We start from the raw sequence: 21333 nt of genomic DNA on the forward strand, positions 1-21333 counted from the left end.
TACTGTATAACGGCAGTGTACGTGACTCTGAAAGGCAGTGCACATTTGCTTGCTCCAGGATCACGTGAGAGCACTATGAATAGGTCAGACAGCTATTGCAGATCCTAAACAATCTGTCAGCGACTATCTTCATAACAGGCCACATTATTTTTCTGATTTGAGGGTGACTTCGCCTGTCCCTCACAGAGAGAATCTGGCAGTCTGCTTGGTATGGCAGTGCACAGGAGTAAGTGTAGGCACCAGCAGGCTGGTATTTTCCTTCAGTAATGGCAATCGCTCAGTGTGTGGCCAGTTTGGATTTAAAATCAATTGCAATGAGATGAAGCTGTTAATGGACTGGTGAGAAGTATTTAAAAAACTAGTGAACTGTAGGACGAGTCCTGAAAGTGAAGTTCTGCAAGGCAGGATATTGTTTAAATTGCTGAGCCTTACCAGATCCATTTCTGGTCCTTGCCTATTAAAAATAATCTCCCTTCACAAAGCAGGTGAACAAGAAATGGCAGTGTGAGAGATAAAAAAGACGGCATGCTGCTATAAACAAAGAGAGGTGCAGAGAATGTCGTCAGGCATATTTTTCCTTGAAGTAAAACTTTTTTAACAAACGCATCTTTTAGTGACTTGGGTGGCACAGCGAGTAAATGTACTTGGCCTTTTCATCTTTTGGGCACAAATCTTGGCTTCTGTTGAAAATGAAAATTAGTTTTGGTGGTTTCATCAGAGCAGACATTTGTCTGCATCACAGACCCATTCAGTCTGGCACCAGAGCTCGTCGTTGCTCGAGTTGGGGCCCAGCACAGGAGAGCAGGGGTGTTGCAGGTCAGGGCTGCAGTCGGTACTGAGTGTTGAAAGCTTGCCCAGTCAGCCCACACTATCGGACTTTAGCCAGTGCTATTTACTTCGCTTTCAAGAGCATCTATTTCTCTCTGTCACTTTCTCTGTCTCTCTTTCTCACACACACTTAAAGAACAAAAACCTCTTTTATACAGCTAAGCATTTAAAATAATTTTTCCAAGTCAGAAAGGGAGAGAGACTGGAAAAAATTAAAGCACAAAGCTCAGCTTGCAGATGAACGATTGCCTTGTTATCCTAATATCCCCTTCCTTCTCTTAAACTTCACTGGTGAGTGGGCTATAAGCAAGAATATTGGCTGGGCTCTGCTGGAGTAGGTCGCCAGGATAGGACTTTCTGCTGCCTTGCTTTCATCACGCAATTGCTTCTTTGTGGTAGCTCTTTCTGCTCTGTGCGTAGCAGATAATGAATGAGTGGCTGCAGAGTTGAAAACCTCTACCTGCATAACATCTGCATGTCCTAGATAATTTATTTTATCTGATGTTATGTTCTGCCCTTTTCTGTTCTTTGCCTGAAAGAGGTTTCTTCTGAAGACAAGAAGAGATCCTGCTACTCTTTCCTGGAAGGGTAGCGAAGCAGGAAAATGTTCACAAACTCCAAGAACCCAGTAGGAATGTAGAGAATAAGGATTTGAGATGTAAAGTTGTCATGAGCAGTGTAGAGACACCCAAGCTTATTTTAATTGATCGAGTTTGACTCTAGGCATCCGACTGCTGCTGGATGGAGCTCATGGTGGTTAGTTTACCGTGCTGCAGGCAGTGCTGTGCTGTCACGCTGTACATTTTCAGTACAAAGGTGGTCAGTTGAGCACGGTCTAAGTGTCTGCATTTTGTTGCAGTCTCCTGTGGAGGCATACCCTAAGTATTGATGCATGTGGCTGCAGCTGTGGCTGTCATGACGAGCACATTGGGAAGCTCCTGAAGACCCCGTATGCTTTTGAAAATCGAACTTAGGTCTTGCATTACTACGTGGTGTTACAAATGTTATCCCAGAAAAATATGAGATACTTTGAATTTGGTGGCCTCATCATCTGCATGTGCTCTTTCTTCATCTAAAAGTACTTCACTAAAGCTGCTTTGAGCAAGGAAAATCTACATCTGAAATACATAGCTTTCAGAGGCATGGAGGAGTAGGTGATTGCTGATTAAGATGAGACAAAGCAGCATGTCCTGAACAAAGGGAAAGAGCTCTGTCATACTTTTCAGAGTGTGAAGCTCTATTTCCTGTTTTGCTACGTGGGACATGGTTCTGGTAAGGCACATGTTCCACCCCACTTGCCCAGCTATTGTCTTCTTCATCTGAAATACGACCCCATTGTTACAATACTTTGGGTACATGTGATTCCAAGTAGAGGCTGGATTCTGTTAGCAGAGTCTTTTTCCTCTTCAAAAGCAAGTAAGGAGAAGGTAGCTAATATTAAAAGTATGGGGAGAACTGTTTTTTTCAAGGAGGACATAGTTTAAGAAGTTGGGGTGAATGAAGGGCTTGCTGCTGAGTGGTTTCCAGGGAACAGAATAGTCAAAGGCTGCTGAAATTTGGATTCAAAGGATGCCTGACTCTCATTCTCTGCTATTAGGTGTGAGAGGCTGAAATTTTCTGTGCGCTTGAAAATTATGGACTCACAGAATTAACCTGAGCCAAAGGCAGTGAAAGCAGAAGCTATTAAGGCTCCCCTCCATATATTTGTCAATAAACCTCAACCATGACCTGTAATAGTCTTGGTATCCCAATCCTGTGGTGCTTCTGTAAACACTGTCAATCATACATAAATTCTGTGCTGGGTTTTTGTCATGTGGATAAATACCTTTTGGAGTTAGGTTGAGACCACCAAACTCTTTCCATCTGAGTCTTTGTCCAGGCTTATGAAACCTTAAAACTGTAGCAACTTACTATGCCACTACTTGCCACACCACAGTCTTCTTAAACATTTCTCCTACTCATAAATCAATAGCTCCAGTTCTCTTTCTGTCATGCATAAGCTAGGAAGTAACTCTTCCTAGGAAGACACTGTTCCCAAGAAAATTAAAGTAAATTCATGTTACTGAAAAAATTTAGAGGGCAAGAACTGTGGCTTTGTTCAGTGCTGTGAGTGACCAGTAAAGTAAAGGGATACGTGTTCATGTTGGATTAGTCCTACTGCAATAAAAATAACAATAAGCCTTTGGATGCATGGGCAGCAAGTATCTAATTCTTTGGTCTTCCCGTTGACTATGATCTGGCTAATTTTCCAGATGTACTTACTCATCTGTTTGACAATAGCCAAGACAACTGATGTCCTACAGTTTTTCAGTTCTTACAGTCAGATCTGTTGTTTGGTATATCTTGCAGGTAGCTTGGGCTGATGGGTTTGATCTCCACCACTATTATCTCAGTTTTCTTGGGAAAAAAATATTTATTCCACTTGAAAGTGGGTAACTTTTATAGCAGTTTTCAGAGCATCTCAAAAGCAAGTCCAGTAACATTTAAGGACTTTCTAGAAGCAGTTACGAAATTAGTACCAGTCAGTAGATGCAATAGTTTTCAAAGGAATTGGCATAACTGTGTGTTTTCTTATAGAAGCATTAAGCATTCAGACTGTATATTGTTAAATGAAGATGAAATGAAGTTGCATTTGTCAGATTACATGTTGTAAGAAGCTATGGAGACTTCAAGACGCATCATCTAGTTTTCTGTGTTAAAAAAAATGAAAGTATTTTTGTAGGAAGGCAGGTATTCTGCTAGGTTATAGTAAGATGCATTAGGCATTAGACACATAAAATAAAACAGAGACATAGATTTGTAGCTGATAAGGTTTTTTTACTTTAGTACAATTAACATGAAAAAATGTCTGCATTAGAACACAGGTACTCCCTAACTGTCTGTTGAACAATGGTCCGGTTCAGATCAACACGTCAGGCAGTGTATGACTCTCAGCCAAACATCTTGTTAAATAGTTGCAGGATTTCCCATAGCGGATCTTACTTTAATCAAATAATTCAAACGTTTCTTTTGTAAGTACAATAGAAGGGCAGGGCTTGTGTTTACAAAGTATTCAGTATGGAAATCCTGTATTAATTGAGGTACATTTACTTCACTTAGGACAGTGTCCACACAGTAACTCTTTAAATAAAAGGTGTTTTGCTGTTGCCTATTCTAGAGAGGCAATCACATGCAAAACTAAACCATTACATACAGAAAATCATGAGGAAGTGGCTTGAGAGATGTGCACTGTAGCCAGCAGAGATGTTCCTAGCTAAAGAAGACAGCTTTATGGATGATTTTGTCACAGTGGATGTAAAAAAATATAATTTATAACAAGCAGTTTTATCCTGATGGAAACTACTAAATAAAGAGGCTGTGTTTTTCTCAATCTATTTCCAGAACGATTAGCATGGGCAATGCTATATGTTGTCTTTTTGTAATATCATGGCTTCATATAAGCGTGCTTTAAATTATTATCTTTCTAAAGCAGCAGCTGTATTTTCTGTGAGTAAACACAATGTGCTTTCACTCAGCCCACTGCAGGATCTGGAGATTTTATTATTAACAGTAAAGCATTTAGAGCTACACATAAAGGGTGTATAAAAAGGAAAGATAATATTATTACTCAGTGATAATATTATTACTCAGTAATAGGTGACTAGAATTGCGCTCCTCTCAGTTCCTTATTTTGCTGTGCCAGAAAATGCCAGCATCAAAATAAGCCACATACAGAAGAATTAAACAGAGAATCTGCATTTCCCTCCACACTGAGTTGGAAATTACGTGTTGCTTTTATAGTCTATACAGTGAAATCTTTTTTCCTTTTTTTTTCTTGAATTATAATTCTGCTATAGTTGAAAAGATAATTTTGCCAGTGTATTAGATACCTGGCAAAAAAAGGTGGTTTAGAACATTTTTAGGTAAATGTAGGTCAACACAAAGGAATCATACAGTTGGAAATATTTTCCAGTGTTTATGTTCAGATGTTCAGACCTGTCTGGCTCCTCTCTATTTGCATGTGTTGGGGTTATAGGCAGTCCGGCTACATTCCACATTGATTTATATAAATATATTGCAGATTATTAACCTCCAGCCAAATACCAGCAAATTTCACTTTTCAGAAATGTTTGTGACTTTTCACAAAATTGATTCACTGTGTACAGGACATCTAACTTCTGTGTACACCCCATTAAGGAAATCATAAAGAGAACAGCATTTGTCTTTATGAGAAATGTGTCAAGACTTTTGCTGTTACAGTCACTATGTTACCATAATAATTTAATTCATATTTGTTCATATGATGATTACAGATTAAGTACAGATTAGTCTTCTAGTCGAGGTAGGGTGACAGTCTCTCCATATTCTGTAATTCCAGTTCCCAACTTATTACTTGCTGAAAATCTTTAAGCTAAAAGGAATGTGCATGCATCCATTTTCAAAACACCATGGCTAATAAACAACTTTTAAGTGTCTGACCAAAGATTATCTAGGAAATGCTGTTAAAGTGGGACCACAGCCTTAATATGTTAAATCTGTATCATCTCAAGTGAAACATACTGGTCTCTTAAACCTGGCTTACAGTCTTCAGAGACAGTTGTGCCAATTCTTATCTTCCCTTCTTTTGTGAAATATTTTGAAATTTAAGGTAAGATGTAAGAGCTCAGTATAAAGTGTTCTCCTAGTGTGTTTGTCAGATGTCCTCTTCAAAAAGCAGTGACCCCCAAGGCTTTGTGCGTGATCTGTTGTCTACAGATCCTGCATATTAAGCCTTTAGTCCTAGGACAAAGAACAAAAATACTACTTGATAACGTTATCAGAAATCCTGCACTTTGCACAAAGTAAGGAAGCAGTTATTCTAAGTAAGAGGATGAAAGATACACGTAGTAAAACAATGTGACTGCTATGATGACCAAAATAAGCAGTAGTATCAACACTATGGTTTGTTACCTATGATAGGTTCCTTAGTTTAATTGTATAGACTTTTTTCTCAGTAACTGTATTCATACATTTTTCAAATCTACTCTCGCCTAATAAAAGTAGCGATTGATTTTCTGCCTCCCCTCAGAGAGAAAGGCAATCTGATCTGTACAATTTAAATGAATAAACACATTGGTAAAGTATGTGAGTGGGCAACAAGTGTCCTTCCATCTGTAAGATGGTTTCCTATTGTGATTTTGTACAAGCGGGACTTGAGGAAGGATAGTGAAAGTCACTGGTATGAGTGTAGGTGTGAAGCATAGAAGGATGGGCAGACATTAGTGAAAAAGATAAAACAGTGAGTAAAGCTGTTATGGTAGATGAAGTGGAGAAGATGAGAGAAATCCTAATTAAAAAGAGAAAACAATAGAAAATAGAGTCATCGGATAGGAATGTGACATTATGAAGAGCTTTGCAAATTAGTTTGAATTTGATGTTGTGCAACAAGGTGAAATGATAAAGAAATTTCAATAAAAGAATGTCAGAAAGTGATGAGAGAAGAAAGCTTTCTTAGTAGTGGCATCTTGTGCACAAAGCTTTCTTCCAGACTGTATCCTGACTCTGAAGGTATTCCTTGAGTCCAGGAACTTGCAAGAGTATGGGAGTTATGTGGGAAGAAACTGAAGGTGCATGCAAGCACCCTGTATATTTTTTCTCAAAAATGTTTCTCACAATTTTTTTTTATATGACTGTAAGTACTGCAACATAGAATGTAGACAAATATCAAGTAATTTTCTGTACTAACTCTAGTTAGTCCAAAAAAATAATTTCTTTTCATGTAATTATTTTACTTTGAACAGCTGGTGAATTCTTAATACTTAATCCGATTTCAGAATCTGCACATGAAAGAGAAATCTGATATTATTGATGTATCAGTAGCTATCTGATGAAGCAAGACCTCAAAGATTGCTCTACCTTTGGAAAGCTTTTTTCCATTCTATACACCATAAGAAATTTAAATAGACATGTTACGAGCTGCAAGCATTGTATGTCTGTACTGGTTCCTGTATACTTTAGCTCCTCTTTTCTTTTCCTCCTCTCAGATTGTTCGATGTGTGCACCGTGTCACGAACAGACAGAGAGACCAAGTTAACACTGGTGTTTGAACACGTGGATCAAGATTTGACTACTTACTTGGATAAAGTTCCAGAGCCTGGAGTGCCTACTGAAACTATAAAGGTATTTAAGAAGAAAGATTTTGGATATTATTTCAGAAAATAAGGGATAGGAAGGGCAAAGAGATAAATCACACAGACAAATTGCATTTTGATTCTATAGGATTTTGTTATATCAAAATTGAGTAATGCCCAGCTTGGGACATGAATTGCAGCACAAAGATCTGTATTCGCTAACAGATGTTATCTCTTTGTGGAAGTGTTGCACTTGGTTTTGGGGTTTTTTTTCCTCTTTTAGACGTATAAATCCCCTGAGTCCGTACTGTTTTACCAAATGTAGCATTCCAGATCATTAATAATGACCTTTTCTTGCAGCTGCAGGCAGATGATTCCATTTTTCTTTAGCCCAAGACTACTTTAACCTTCCCTAGAAGGTGTCTGGTAGAGTGCTGGATATTGTTAGAATGGATAAAATCAGTCCTGTGCTCCTATTCCCTTCCCTTTGCCTTTTGTTTCCCCAAGATATTCCTTTCACTTCTTGTCCCTCTTGCCAGGAAATGTTCACTGTGGACCTGTGGTGAACTCTGCAGAGGATGGGCTCAAGGAAAGGGGTAGCCATGACCAGTTGTTGTAGAAGCTGGGAAGGTTCTCAGTAACTGGAAGGGTGATCATGAAGTTTTCCCATCATGTTATCTCATATTCTGCATCTGTAAGGGAGGACCTCTTCCCAGGATAGGATGTGCTTGCATTATTGATACTAACATATGTATACCAACTCCTCTCCTGGGAATTTCATAGCGAAGTGCTACATTGAGGATCATAGCTTGAAATGTTTGACAAAATGTTTACGCCTGGGAAGAGAAGCAGAGGGATTGATGTTCCTACATTTTGACTGTGTCTGTTTAACATTTCTTTTGATTTTTCTTTTTTCATGAGGAGAAATAATTTATGCTTTCAGAGATGGGTTATCTTGCATTTGTATCACTACTTTCTGGAAGTATGTTGTGTCATTTTAGTCTGGCAAATTTCCTGAGGGAGGAAAAGAAAACATGAAACCCATCTGAAATTTAGCTGGTTTAATATTTTTTTTGTTAACAGCTTCAAACTTAGGAGTTGTTTGATCTTTCAGTATAAAATTAGACATAGAAGTGATAAAGATCTTTTCACTTGTATCAAAGTCACAAATGCATAACATCAGTCAGTTCCAGCAACCATGTTTTTTAAGCAACCTTAATGGATAAAATAACATTTTAAAAAAATGGATACAGCTTTGATTCAGTACCAACAGAAGACTGGAACGTACCTCTTGCATTTGAAAGACTCTTTTATGATAATGTTTTCAGGGTTCTACTTCCTTGTAGGGCTTTGAAGCTACCTAAGGGAACTGTATTTCAATGTAAATAGCATTGTGAAAATAACGTACAAGGTGACTGACATTATCTAAGTAAATATATTGAAATATACATGGTTTACTAGTCCAATCCAGCCAATATATCTGATAATTTGGCACAATAAAAGAGAAAAATTTAGCCACACAGAAACAAGGAGGAGCAATTCTGGTCTTTTATGTACAGTGCAAGTTCCACTGCAGCCAGTGAAATTAGTGAGTGTACAATTCAGCTTGTGGTACAATCAGCTCTTTTCAAATGGGTGAGGAAAAATGTAAAATTGCTGTTTACTTGGTTGTTGTTGATTTCAACATTTGCACAGTAGCTGATGTGTTATTTCTTGATGCTGTTTAGCATGGGGGGAAGAAAAAGAGATTCACTTAACTTGCACCCTGTTGCTTCACTATTTATGTGAAAACACCCAGTTTATGGAGGTGCTTTGGCTGATAGTCAGGGCTGATCACATGAGGAAGGGTCTCAAGACTTATTCCTAACATGTTTCGTAACCTTTCTAATGATACAGTCTTTATGGATATTCCTGGTAGAAACTGAAGCAAAGGACCTTCCTGGCTGTAGGGAAATACTGCCATTTTGCAGCAACTGAGCATTTAACCCAGAGCACATACATCGTCAAAAGACTAATCTGACTTTTTATAGTTTGGCTTTTGAGGTTAATATGGATTTGTACTTCATTTATTTTCCAGAATTGCAGACAATTTGCATGGAGTATTTCCCTTCACCACTAGCACAGTACAAAACAACTGCCAGTATTGTAAGACCATCTGTTAAAGTTCTGCATGTGTCAGCAACACAGAGGTGCCAAATGAGCCGAGTAAGCTCTGGATAACTTGAAGGATCTAATATACCTCTTTGGCACCATGGTGTAAACTCAACAGTTGTTAGTGGAACTTGAATGACATAAAATTACTATGAGAGAAGTAGCAGCCCCAAAAGATCTTTTCTGTGTGAATTAACTACCATCATTACATACCATTTTGGGGTGGGAGACTCAGTTTTTGCTAGTTTGGGGCATGCTGGGTTTTTTAGTTACCAACTGGCAAGGAGTATCAGTGACACTGGTACCATTTTAAGAATTTCCTTTATGTTTAGCAGATAGTAAAAGCAGATGTCTTTCAAATGTCTAAAGCCCTGCAGCGGGAGTCACCCCAAAGGGTATTTTAGGAACGTACCCACAGGTGCCCATAAAATGATAGAATAGAGGCAGTTTCCCTTTGAGGCATTGCCTGGTAGTGGGAATACTTACCCAGGATGTAGGGCAGACATGCTCACTTCCCCTCCCTGTCACCAGGAGCATGAATGCTGTAGTCTATTTCTGTGGCTGTAGCTCTGGCTACTGAGTTCTAGGTTATTCTGGACAGAGGTATTTTAAATCTTTTCTGCTGAAGCACTTCCATTATTTTTTAATGGACTATACTTTCGGCTAGAGGGATGGAGAACATCACTCCAAATACTCATGAACATGGCATTCACCTTTGAAAGGGAACTATGTTCAAGCCCTTAATCACATTAATATGTCTTTGTAACTAATGGATTATAGTCCTGCTCACCCTTGCTGGCTTCCTCTGTCAGACCTGATTAATATTAGGGGATGAATCAGAATCAGCAATGACAACATCTTCCTTCTTTCCTCTCTACCCATCGTCTCCTCCCTTCTTTTCTTCCTCGGATACTCTTTAATTTGAGGGCAGTTTATGTGGAAATGGAAGGTATGAGTTCAGTTTCCTTAGGACACAGCTGTTAGTCATGCACAGGTCTTTGGTAATGTTAATGGTGTTACCAGTTGAGCCTCCGAGAGACTTGGCTTATTAGGAACTTTTGTTAGTTGACATCAGAGTAGTGGAAATGGGAATGACATGCCTCTGCCACAGAAAGATTTAAAAAAAAAAATAGTTAACAGGCTACTAAAGCATTTAGATGTGTTAGTCTTTGGCACTGAAGCATGTTTAAGCTGGGTGGTCACATTTTGGTGTGATGCTTGTGAGACAGGCATGGGTTTTTTGATCCTAAAGGATTTGGGTTTGGATATGGTTGTTAAAACACTAATTACATTTTTAATACATAAATAATGTGCATGCAAACAACTTGATGTTTATTGATTTAAGCTATTGCAATGTATATAACAATATTTAGCTTTAAATGAATATATGCATGTGATGGTGTGGTATATAGAGCTGTAAATTAAGTAAGTGGTTTAGGAATGGCTCTTTGGAGTTCCCCCCAGTCATCTTGTTGTGCTGGGCCAAGGAGTCTGTGAGAATGAGAGGGGATAACAAACTGTTATCGAGGTTCTTTAATTTTAGTAATGAACAAAGTTAACTTTGCAAGGCATTGTCATTATACTTGCAGCTTCTAGCAATAGTTTTCTTACAACTGACCAGAACTTAGCCTACCCAAGCTACACATGCTAACTGGGCCATGCCTGTTTCAATCTGGCAGTCATATTCCCCCCAGCCTGGAACGGGGCAGCCAAGTCACAGAGAGGAGGGCTTAAGGAATATCCTTTTCTCTGGTGTTCCCTGATTCCTCACCCAAGTGAATGGCTTCTGTGGATATTATTCTGTTTCTCCTTTGCATAAGAAGCCTAGATCTCCATCTGATTCAGGGATCCAGATTTTGCTATTTAGATGCCTAAAATTTAGAAAGTACAGCAGTGAACCTATTTTCCTTTTGTGGAGTTATCTGATAGTAGCCCATAAATTGAATTTTAAATATTACCCCAGTCCTAGAATAAATGTTGTTGTTGCATCCCTGTGCATTTCCTGTAACTTACATTACCTGCCACCAAACCAGGCAGACTGGTCACATCTTTGCAAGACTTTGAAAATTAATATGAAGATGTTGCTTCTCAGAAAGCAAACCAGTGTTCAGTGTTGAGAGGTGAGTCATCAGCCATCTGCCACAGTTGCACCTACTCAGTCGATCACATATGAGACGTAGATCAGATGTCACACAATCATGCAATTCTGAAAACAACACAAGATATTCCAGGAAAACAGATTCGCCAGTACTGAGAGGCTTCAGAGTGTGGCCGTATTTAACAACATCAAAGTTAAAAGTCACTAAAAAAAGAGCCTACTCAAATTAATAAGAAAGATGCTAAGAGAAGAGCTGTTACTAACATTTTCCTGTCAGTACTTTTGTGGTAAAGAAAGAAGTAAAACTTGGTGAGGAATGGAGAGTCCACAGATAATGGATCAGATCCTCAGCTGATACTAAGAGGTGTAAATCCATTAGCTTCAGTGAAAAGATGCCCATTTACAGCTGCTAAGGATCTCATTCTTTGTGGAGTAGTTTGCAATAAATCTTGTTCTGAATCCGTATTATGAATTAAAGAAGAGTTGCCACTATAAATAAATGAAAAACAAAAGGACTGAACTGACATACTATTGTGGGATACATTTTTTATTTTTTCTCTCTTATCCTACTACCAAGGGGTTGGACCGCAGCATGGAAGGATAGCAGGAGAGAGAGCAGGTGCCCTGCACAAGTGGCAGCTCTGAAGGAACTAAACCTTTAAAAGAGGATATTCTCCAAAGGGTGGTGGTTCCCTATGTTGCAGGTGGTGTCATTTCTTTCCCGTTTTGTGCTGCACATAGAGACACAGCCGCGTCTCCTTTGGTGCAGTGGTGCAGGTAGAAATGTATGGTCTGACCAAGGGGCTAGGAGGAGTCCTTGAATGAAGGGGCTGCTGAGCACAGGATGCTACAAAATTTAATGTTGTATCCATACAATTACTTCTTTAACTTGAACATTTTTACAGTCAGTGTACAGCCACTGATTTACGTTATGGTGGCATTAAATATCTCTAAATCCCTACAATTTCCAAATATTTTCAAACTGATGATAATGTATTGGTTGTTGTAGTTGGTTTTTCACAGTGCTGTAGCTCAGGACTGCCCAGACCTCCATTGGTTGCAAACTGAAAGCTCATAAAAATGTGAGGCACTCTGGTTTTAAATCACTCTGTCCTGACTAGAGTGATTTAAAATCATTGGAGAGCTTCACATTTTATCAGTTGTTCCAGTTTGGAAAGCAGTCAAGCAGCACTGTAGCATAATGCATTAAAGCAACCTGCTTGAAATAATAATTTTAGTCTTTCAAACAATGACACTGAATTAGAAATGTCACTGTGAAAAGATGTCTATCAAGGATTCTCTAAATTGACATGTCAACCTACTTTTCTTTTATGGCCCAAACTCTCAAGGCAGCAGTACAGTCCAGTAGGGCCCTAAGGGACACATCCTTTTTGAAGTCAGAAGGAAGCTATTGTTTCCAATAGTTGGAGGGCCAGAAATCATCTTTATTCAGAAATTCAAAGGGAATTAAGAAACTGAAGAGATTTTGAATCGTGGGCAGGGATGGAGATTGAGCCTCTGGTAGAACAGAATTTATGATCAAGTCATTGCAAAATTGCAGTATTACAAACACTGAAAGTGAAATATTGCTATCAGCTCATTTCATTTCATTTCTGTTAATTCTGCAGAGCTGGGCATTGATGTAATGCAAAAAAAAAAGCTTAAGGATCTTACTGCTCTGGATTCTCTTGAGACACTCTCAGGTTATTAGTGACACTGGGTTTTTGCTATTGGAACATCAATGTGGTAGCAATTGCTATGTGAAATGCTTTGATGACACTGAAAGAAAGAAAGGGAGCACACGGTAGGAATAGTGCTCAAGCAGGTGTAAAGGTGGGGCTAGACTGCCAGGCAGCATGTCAGAGACAGTGCCGTACTGTTCCTCAGTGAGCCAGTGGCAGTTCGTCAGAGCGGGGAGTATTTTCAAGATGCTTTCCTTTGTCCTGTGGTGGTGGTGTATAGTCGCAACTTGCTCTGCAAGTAAATCCTGCCTCAGTGACCAGCAGAAGTGTCACTCATGTTTTCAGAGTCTTTCTCTTCATCAAAGATGAGATGCCACAGTTAAAGCAATTAAGAGAAAGCTGTTGCAGCTCATGGTGCACGTAAAGCAGTGGCAGAACAATAGACTGAAATGTCTGGATTTACCCATGTTCTAAATTTTGCTTGCAAGCCATATGTTACTTTTGACAAGTAATTTGAAGGTCGGACTGCAACAGATGTGACATAAAGAGGAGACCTTCAAAGAGCCATTCTTGATTTTTATGGGGGAAGACAGGAATCACTTTCTTAATAGTACTTTCTGCACTGGAAAGAAATCAGGCCCCTATGCCTCTGCATACCCACAAAACTATGCTTCACCCCAAAACAAGCACAGAGAGATGGGGAAGAGGAGACAGAATGACACAAATTGCGACAAGGTAGATATTTGGGAAACTTGGCCAACATTTTTTTTCTTGTTGAACTCCAGATTCTAAGGGATGAACTCAGCTGAACTGGGACAAGGAGCATTGCAGAAAGATACCTTTCCCATCTCAGTCAACCCAAGTTATTGCAGCTCAGATTCTCTCCACTGGAATATTCACAAAGTGTCCATATTTATTCGTAACAAATACACAGATGTAGCATAGAATAATTCAAAAGTTGGCCACTGACAACTTATAGCTAATAGAAGATAATATAGTAATCAAGTAAGTTAATTTTTTTATAAAACTGTTTTCACTATTCCACCCCAAGAGAAATTTAATACTCTTGCATTAGCTGTATGCAGTGCTTTTATGCCAGTGAATAGGCAGATTATTGTATCCCACAGTAAAAATTAATTTGAAGCGCATTACTTTAGTGGTACACTGATTTAATCAAGATATGTTGCGTTTGTTTCTTTTCCTCTGTAACACATGTATTTAGCTTGTGCCACAGAACAAAATCCCATACAAACAGATAGGGACAGAGTTTTTTGTATTGCATGTTTTCATATATAGAACTTAAAATTAGCTTTAAAATTTTATTTATTTATTTAGAGAGACACATAAACACACATACATATATACATATAATTATTGTGGAAGTCTTCTAATGTATTTGCAGAAAAAATGTTGTTATTTGAGCAAGTGGGAGAAAGGGACAGGGAAACTCGATGTTCTTCACTCTACTGTCTATGAAGTTCATGATCTCAAAACAACTGTGGGCCAGAAGAGGCCAGAACTGGCAACTCAGATGCTTAAAGAAGAGTCAAAAGTACAAGAAAGATACAGAAGGGGTAGCACCAGTTCTCCTCCTGTTTCTAAGGAGTGGTTTGATGTATATTGTCTTTATATGTATACACGTGAAGGCATACTACACATACACATACACATATATATACACATATGTATATCTGCTGATTCCCAGAGTCCATGCCATAGGCTTATGTTTCAGCTCATCATCAGATTCAGCTGAGCTAGAATAAGGGCTGTTACAGTCATAGGGAAGGAATAAAATGGGACCCAGCCAAGGCTATACCTCTCCCCTCTACTCAGTGTGTCACATCAGAGACACACGGAGACTCCCCGTCCCACCCGTCCCTGCAGATACCAGAACAGACACGGTTCCTCCCTGCTTCCCGTCCTCTGGCCGTCAGGGACAAAACTGCAGAGAAGCACCAGCCAGTGGCATCAGCCAGCTACACTCAGCTGTTGGAGAAACCAAAGCCAAAACTCTGACACTCAGAGAGCTTCCAGTGATTTCAACTCAATATTCTCCATCTGTGCTAATCCCATTTTTTCCAGCCCTTTCTTCCTTCCATCCTTTCCTTCCACCTTCATTTTTTCATCTCACTTTCACTCTGTGGTTACACTGTATAGCACTCTTCTTTCCCTCAGTCCAGAACTTTTCTCTCCATCACTTTTCTTTCCATTTTGCTTATCCCCTCCCAACTGACTATACTCCTATAAAAAAAGTAATATCATGGAACTGTCACACTGTTTTTCCACCTGGGGTCTGTCTTGTCCATTTTATTTGTGAGCTTTTAATGGAAGAGGCTGTGTGAAATCCCTTGACTGTATAGTGCCCACCATAATAGGTCCTCCTTTTTGGCTGGCCTTTACACAATACCTTGTTAAACATGAGTCATGATAATCAGATCCTACAACAGCATTATTTGTCTAAAATAGTGCTTCTCCTCTGCTCTGCTGTTTCCCCACCACAGCCACTTCACACATTTATACAACTGCTTCCTTTATATATCAGTGCTCTGTAATCAGCGTATGGTTCATGTTACAGGTTTCTCAGGTTTCAAAGTGAAATAAAATGAGCTTTCTTCCATTCTGAGAATATCCTTCTTTTTAAGAAGTCCAAACAAAGACACACATTATTAGTAAGTTTGCAAGCAGCTGCCAGAAGACAGGAAATTAGAATGGAAACATGAGTGAAATAACAGAAATACTGTTTGTTGTTTGCTCTTGGTGCGACAGCAAAGGAAAATATTTAGTAATTAAAATGATTAATTTATTTGTTGTTTTAATAAAGCAGACATGGTTTTGTAATATTTGCTAATGTCGCTACTCCAGAGCACAACTATGGGTCAAATCCTTCTGTGGTGTAACTGTTGGCTTCTTAGGGTTCCTCCAGGGGTGAGTGTGGTGCAATGCTATTAGCATCAGTTACCAAGCAGTCTTTCATTAGTTTTCATGCAAAGCATGAACAGTTTGCAATTAAGAAAGAGCAAATTACAAAGGCTCAAGCTCCTAGATCAAATCCATCTTTAATTTTTGGGTTGGAAGCCTTATCCAAAGACTCATAAACATCACTATTTTAGGTTATTCTTACTTCTCTGTTATCATTACAGCTATACAATACTACCACTTATGTCAGTATACATAAAACATTTAAACTCGTGCTGGAATATATACCTGAAAACCCAAAGGGAGCAGAGGCTCTTCTCCAGCACTTAATTTTATGGAAACAGATTGCTCCAGCTTTAGAAGTGATGTTGAAAGACTACGAATTAGAGGAGCTAACAGAGGAGAATCAGTTGCTATCCTGTACTACTGACCCAATAAACTCCAAGGTTAAAGCAAAGAAGAATTGAAACCATTGTTTCTGTAGTCTAGGATTAGTCATAAACAAGCATTTTGCTTGTGTTTAAATGCTGTGTCAGAGCGAGGAAGTAGTCTTCCCTCAAAACTTATGTGTAAGCAACGTCTGTGCCTTTGGAACCAGGCTCCTGACTATTCACAAAAGTGTGTCATGGTTGGTCATCATAGTAAACTGACTCAGTAATGGAAAAGGGCTCTGTAGGATCACAAGTTTAATGGACTGCTTTGTTTATTTATTTTTTCATTAATATCATAACTGTTCTGGCCACAGAATTTATCCTATTTGCCTTTGAAAATTGTGACCCTTGAGAATATGCATTTAGAAGAAGAAGCTGTTTTTTACTATCATGACCAACTCATTAGAAGCCAGTGCATTATATCTTTATTAATGTTGAACAGTGTCTTATACTATAAAGGGTCCACTGAAATTAGTGGCTTAATTGCAAAGGTTGCTGCTCAACAGTTTGCACTGTTGCTAAATATGTGACTTTACAAACAGTGCCATAAAAATTCTAAATATTTCTAAAATGTCCCGCTTCTTTGGTCTATGCAATAGGAAGCATTGCACTACAGCTTTAAAATGCCAAAAATAATCAAGAAGACATGTTAGCCATCTCTTAAGAGCATTTCATTTCCAAGCCAGTAAATTCAGCTGCTGAATTTTTGTCCTTTGTTTTAGGATGTGACAGTTCTCTTGCATAACTACAATTAAGGAATCTCAGAAGGCTCCGAAATGTTACAATATTCTGTGGATGCAAATGCAAAGTCATTTTTCGTTTAGTTTTACAGCAGGGAAGAGGCACTGGAATGGCACTGTGTTGCCTTTTTTTAACATCTAGTTTATGATTCATCCTAAAATATTCTTTCATTTGGAATTAACTTCAGATATTCCTGTTCTGACAAGCAGAGTAAATATTTTAGCAAGGACTTTTTAGAGAGAAATTTTGACAGTAACATACTCCTCCCGTAGTGTTACAAAGGAAATACTTGCTATCCAAACCCAGAGTCGGCATTTTAATGGAAATGGTTCCAAAAGAATATGTAGGATGTTACAAATGTAAAATGCATTTAATGAAAGAGCATACAGATGTCTTTTATGCATTTTAAATAAAAATGTCTAATTTGAGACTTGAGAAAGTCAACAGCGATCTCTGAGCCATATGCTTGTTATTACAATAGTATGTTGTGTATAACTGTCATTCAGTGAGAAACAACACAGACCAAAAAGGAAAAGACATATAAAAACATGAAGTTAAAGGAGGAGAGACCATCTTACAAAGCTCTTTTTATTGTTTTTGCCTTGATTAGAATATATCCCTTTCTTGCTTTTTGTTTGCTCACATAATTCCTGCTGATGTCTATAGGGCTTAATGAAGACATTAGGAGAAAAGGAGAATAGAGGCCAAGCTGCGTGGGCTATAGTGAACCAAAACTGCAAAGAGATGCATACTTGACAGAGAGTTTAAAATAAAAATAAACCACAGTTTCTTTACTTGGTTTCTGGAGCAGAAAGTCGCAAAACAAGCAGAAAACTTCTGGTTCTTGATGAAATGGTTAGTTTAGCTTCCTTACCTCAACTGCTCTGATTGTTTCAGACTTTAACCTTCGTTTCAATGAAAAGAATTTAGACTTAATTCAGCTTAGGTTTATGTCTGTGAAACTGGGGCCTTAGAAAATATTTCAGAAGTAGCTTTAGCCTTCCGTTTGCATTTTGTTCTTTTGCAAATGTGGTGGAGGTAACCTTGATTTGCTAGTTAGTGGAGTCACGCTTTATTGTGACAGAAAACTAAGAACAGTCCTTCAGTGAAAATAACAAAGACCTACCCCATGGTGATTGATGAGAACGTTGTACAAGTGAAATGAGCTGGAAAGTCATCATCTTGTCTTTTCCTTTGCCACAGGAAAAGCATAACAGAGAGATTTCTTTTCTTCTGGTCCTGATAAGGAATCTAACGAAGCATAAGGAGAGGTTACACAGCATGGAAATGTGTTACACCCAGCTGCTCACTAGCTTGCAAAGCTGCAGTAAATAATGCAGTTGCTATTTAATAAACAAAAGAAAACAAAAGTCCTTTGATAGTGATCCCTAGCCTGTCTCATTTACCCTTCTGAAGATACAGTTTGTTTCTACTTAATTGACTGTCATTTTGGAATAACATAGAGCTTGATATTGTATTGTATGATTTGTAATGGGGTTTTTGTTGATAGGGAAACAAAAGACTTATCTTCCTAGGGCCTGACTCAGCAAAGCACAGGCGTATGTGCTCCAGGGTGTTTGTCTGGATGGTAGCTACTTTTATTCTCATAGGTTTTCCATGAATGGTTACAGTGAAGATACACAAGAAGACATGTAGTTTTGTCTTCCAAATTGGCTTACATAACCAATAGCATACTTTTTTGCTTGTCACAAGTTACCCTTTTGAGAAGCAATGATGCATTTGTCACAAGCTACATTTGTCACGTGCATCATTTGTGACACTTCACTTTCAAAAGATACTTCTTCTTGGAAGCAGTTGGTTCCATTGCGTGGCTCTTTTTCTGAGTTAGCTTCTAACGTATCTTTGGATTTTTATTAAAAATCTCTTAAGAGTTTGTTTTGTTTAGCATTCAGGGAGGTGGGGAGAGAGAATATCGTGCCTGTGAAACACTGGAGGCAATCTTCTCCCCTCCCAAGATTACTGACTCTTATGTTTCACCTTTCTCCCCATGCCCAAGGCTCACTCTCAGTCCCAAAGCAGAGCTGATTCTTGACTATTGTCCTAACATTAAGAATAAGTAGGCTCATCGCTCATTGTGTCACTACGAGATGAAGATGCCTTTTTTTTAAGAACCAGTCAAGTGTTCAAAACAAAACAAGGCGAGGTTTACACTAATGTAAATCAGTGTCATTTTGCTCAGAACTGGAGGGGCTACAGCCCATGGCAATTTGGAGAGACTCAGCAGATGTGTGGGACCATATCCCAGCACTGCAGCCACAGCAAACATCAGGCACATCACTACCTGTTACAGTTTGTTATACCCGAAATCCAGAGATGAGCTGCTGAGGCCTGCTAATAGCTGGCATCTTCTGCTGGCCTACCTTGCTCGGTAATGACCCGCTCTGTGGGAGGTCAACCCAAAGCACCCAAAGAGATGGAGTAGGACCACAGGGCCTGAGAGTGAGTGTGGTGAGAGAGGAAATGGCCGAGTGGGATGGGGGGCAGTGAAGGCATGGAGAGAAGGCTCAGAACTGGGGATGGGGCAGGAAAGGGCAACAAGGCAGGCACATGAAAGGAGGAAAGAAAGAAGTAAAGGAAAAGGTAGGAAATCAGTAAAGAAAGGAGAAAGGGATAGACCACGTAAGTGGAAGGGAATGGGCAGCCATTGCCCTAGTTTGGTGCTATTAACAAACTTCTCATCCTTTTGGTGAAAAAAAAAAGATTTTGTGCACTTGCTTGACTCTTCTTGCAAAATCTCTTCTCTATGCCTTGTCTGTAGGATAAAGTGCTTGCCTGTTCACCTTGTTAAGCTGTCGGTTCAAGAGCTATTGATTTTTTAATTCAAAGTAATAGAATTGCAAATGAACTGCTGCTGTAAATATGGAGAACAACTTAATTTGCTGAGTGCTTCCTTTTTTTCCCTACTTTTGATTTAGGTGTAGGAAGGCATCAGTAAGATTTGCATCCTGAAGACTATTTTGACAGTTCATACAATGCTATAACAGCATTGCAAAGCTACATGTCCAATTCTTGGATTCAAGCTCCTGGTCAAGCTGGTCCCAGTAGGCCACTGTCCCCTCTTGGCTCTTCCTTGAAGCCCATTTCTACCCATAACTTATATCCAAGAAATCTTTCCTCTTGTGTATATCCTTGGTTTTCATGAAGGTTGTTACGCCTTTATAACTGAAACCAAATTCTAGATCTTTGGAGTACTTAACAAACATTAACCAGTTAATCTTTGCAACACTCATGAAGTAGTTAACCATTATCCCTGAATTTATAATATGGAGCAAGAGAGGCAGCAAAGTTAAATGAACTCCTGTGACTAGAGCTTGGGCAGTAACTGACCGCAGTGTTGAGCCATTGTACAGCACTGATGAGCATCACGATACTTCTGCCATGCAAGTACATTACAAGCAAAAAAAAGTATTAAAAAGTGGCTTTTTAAAAGTACATAACTGAGCTTTATTTACTATGTATTCCCAGGAGACGTTAGGAAGGGATTGTCTTCTTACTTTCCTCTGTGTTCACATCTTTAATAAAAACTGTTAACTATTTATTAAAAGAGTGTCTAATTCTAGAGAATAGCTGTATTTTGATGTCTGGTGTCATGCTGACATTTTTGTCTCAGACAAGGTTGGCTACACCTCTCTGAAGGTCCTGCTGGTTCCGATGAATGTGGGAGGAGAATGGAAATATTAAAAAGCAGTGAGACCAGCTCAGGTCTTTGAAAATTGATGGGTAGAGTCCTAGTGACTTCGTCGGGCTTTGGTTGTACCTAATATGAGGCCATCTTTTTCCTCAGCTTGAAAGTGCTGTTCATGACTATGCTGAATTCCTAGACATTTTTATGATGGAAGTAATCAAAATTAATTAGGCCCAAAGTCCAAATTTTACAGTAACCCCAATTTCTAATTCACAGAAGTGACTCTGCTGTCCTGCCAGCCTCTTTTACAGTGCCTTGAGCTCTTATGTATCGTTATATATCACAAAATATATTTCCTTGTATATCAGGAAATGGAGCAGGCCTGTGTTATAATAAGTTTAAACAAGTTTTCTATTAAACAATTGCGGGACTGAGTTATAACTTTGAAGGAGCCATAGGAATTAGGTGTCCAAGTCCTACTGATTTTAAATGATGTTTGGGTTTCTAATCTGTAGGATCCTATTGACTGCTTTTTTCTCAGTTTTAAAGAAGCACAATTTATTTTCTTGTTGCTATGCAGGTGTTTCATAAAGAACCCATGCATTTTTAGTAGATACTGTTTAAAAAAACAACTGAGAGAGAAATTAAAAGAACAGTCTTCTTGAGCCTTTTGTGTCTAGCCAAGGGTTTGACAGTTTTCAAAAAAGTCTTGGCTGAAATCTTCAAAGCTGCCTTGGATGTAGGAGATCTG

At 38.8% G+C, this 21333-nt stretch overlaps 1 protein-coding gene across 2 annotated transcripts in view; it reads left to right on the top strand.

The window, feature by feature from the left end:
- CDK6 (cyclin dependent kinase 6) overlaps positions 1-21333 on the top strand; it is a 140253-nt gene that overhangs the window by 24370 nt on the left and 94550 nt on the right. For both annotated transcript variants that reach the window (XM_049798584.1, XM_049798583.1), the window contains exon 3: positions 6831-6966. In XM_049798584.1, the coding sequence (XP_049654541.1) occupies positions 6831-6966 (136 nt within the window). The remainder of the gene's footprint in view (positions 1-6830; positions 6967-21333) is intronic.

This window comes from Accipiter gentilis, chromosome 4 (assembly GCF_929443795.1).
Source record: "Accipiter gentilis chromosome 4, bAccGen1.1, whole genome shotgun sequence".
Lineage (NCBI taxonomy): Eukaryota > Metazoa > Chordata > Aves > Accipitriformes > Accipitridae > Astur > Astur gentilis.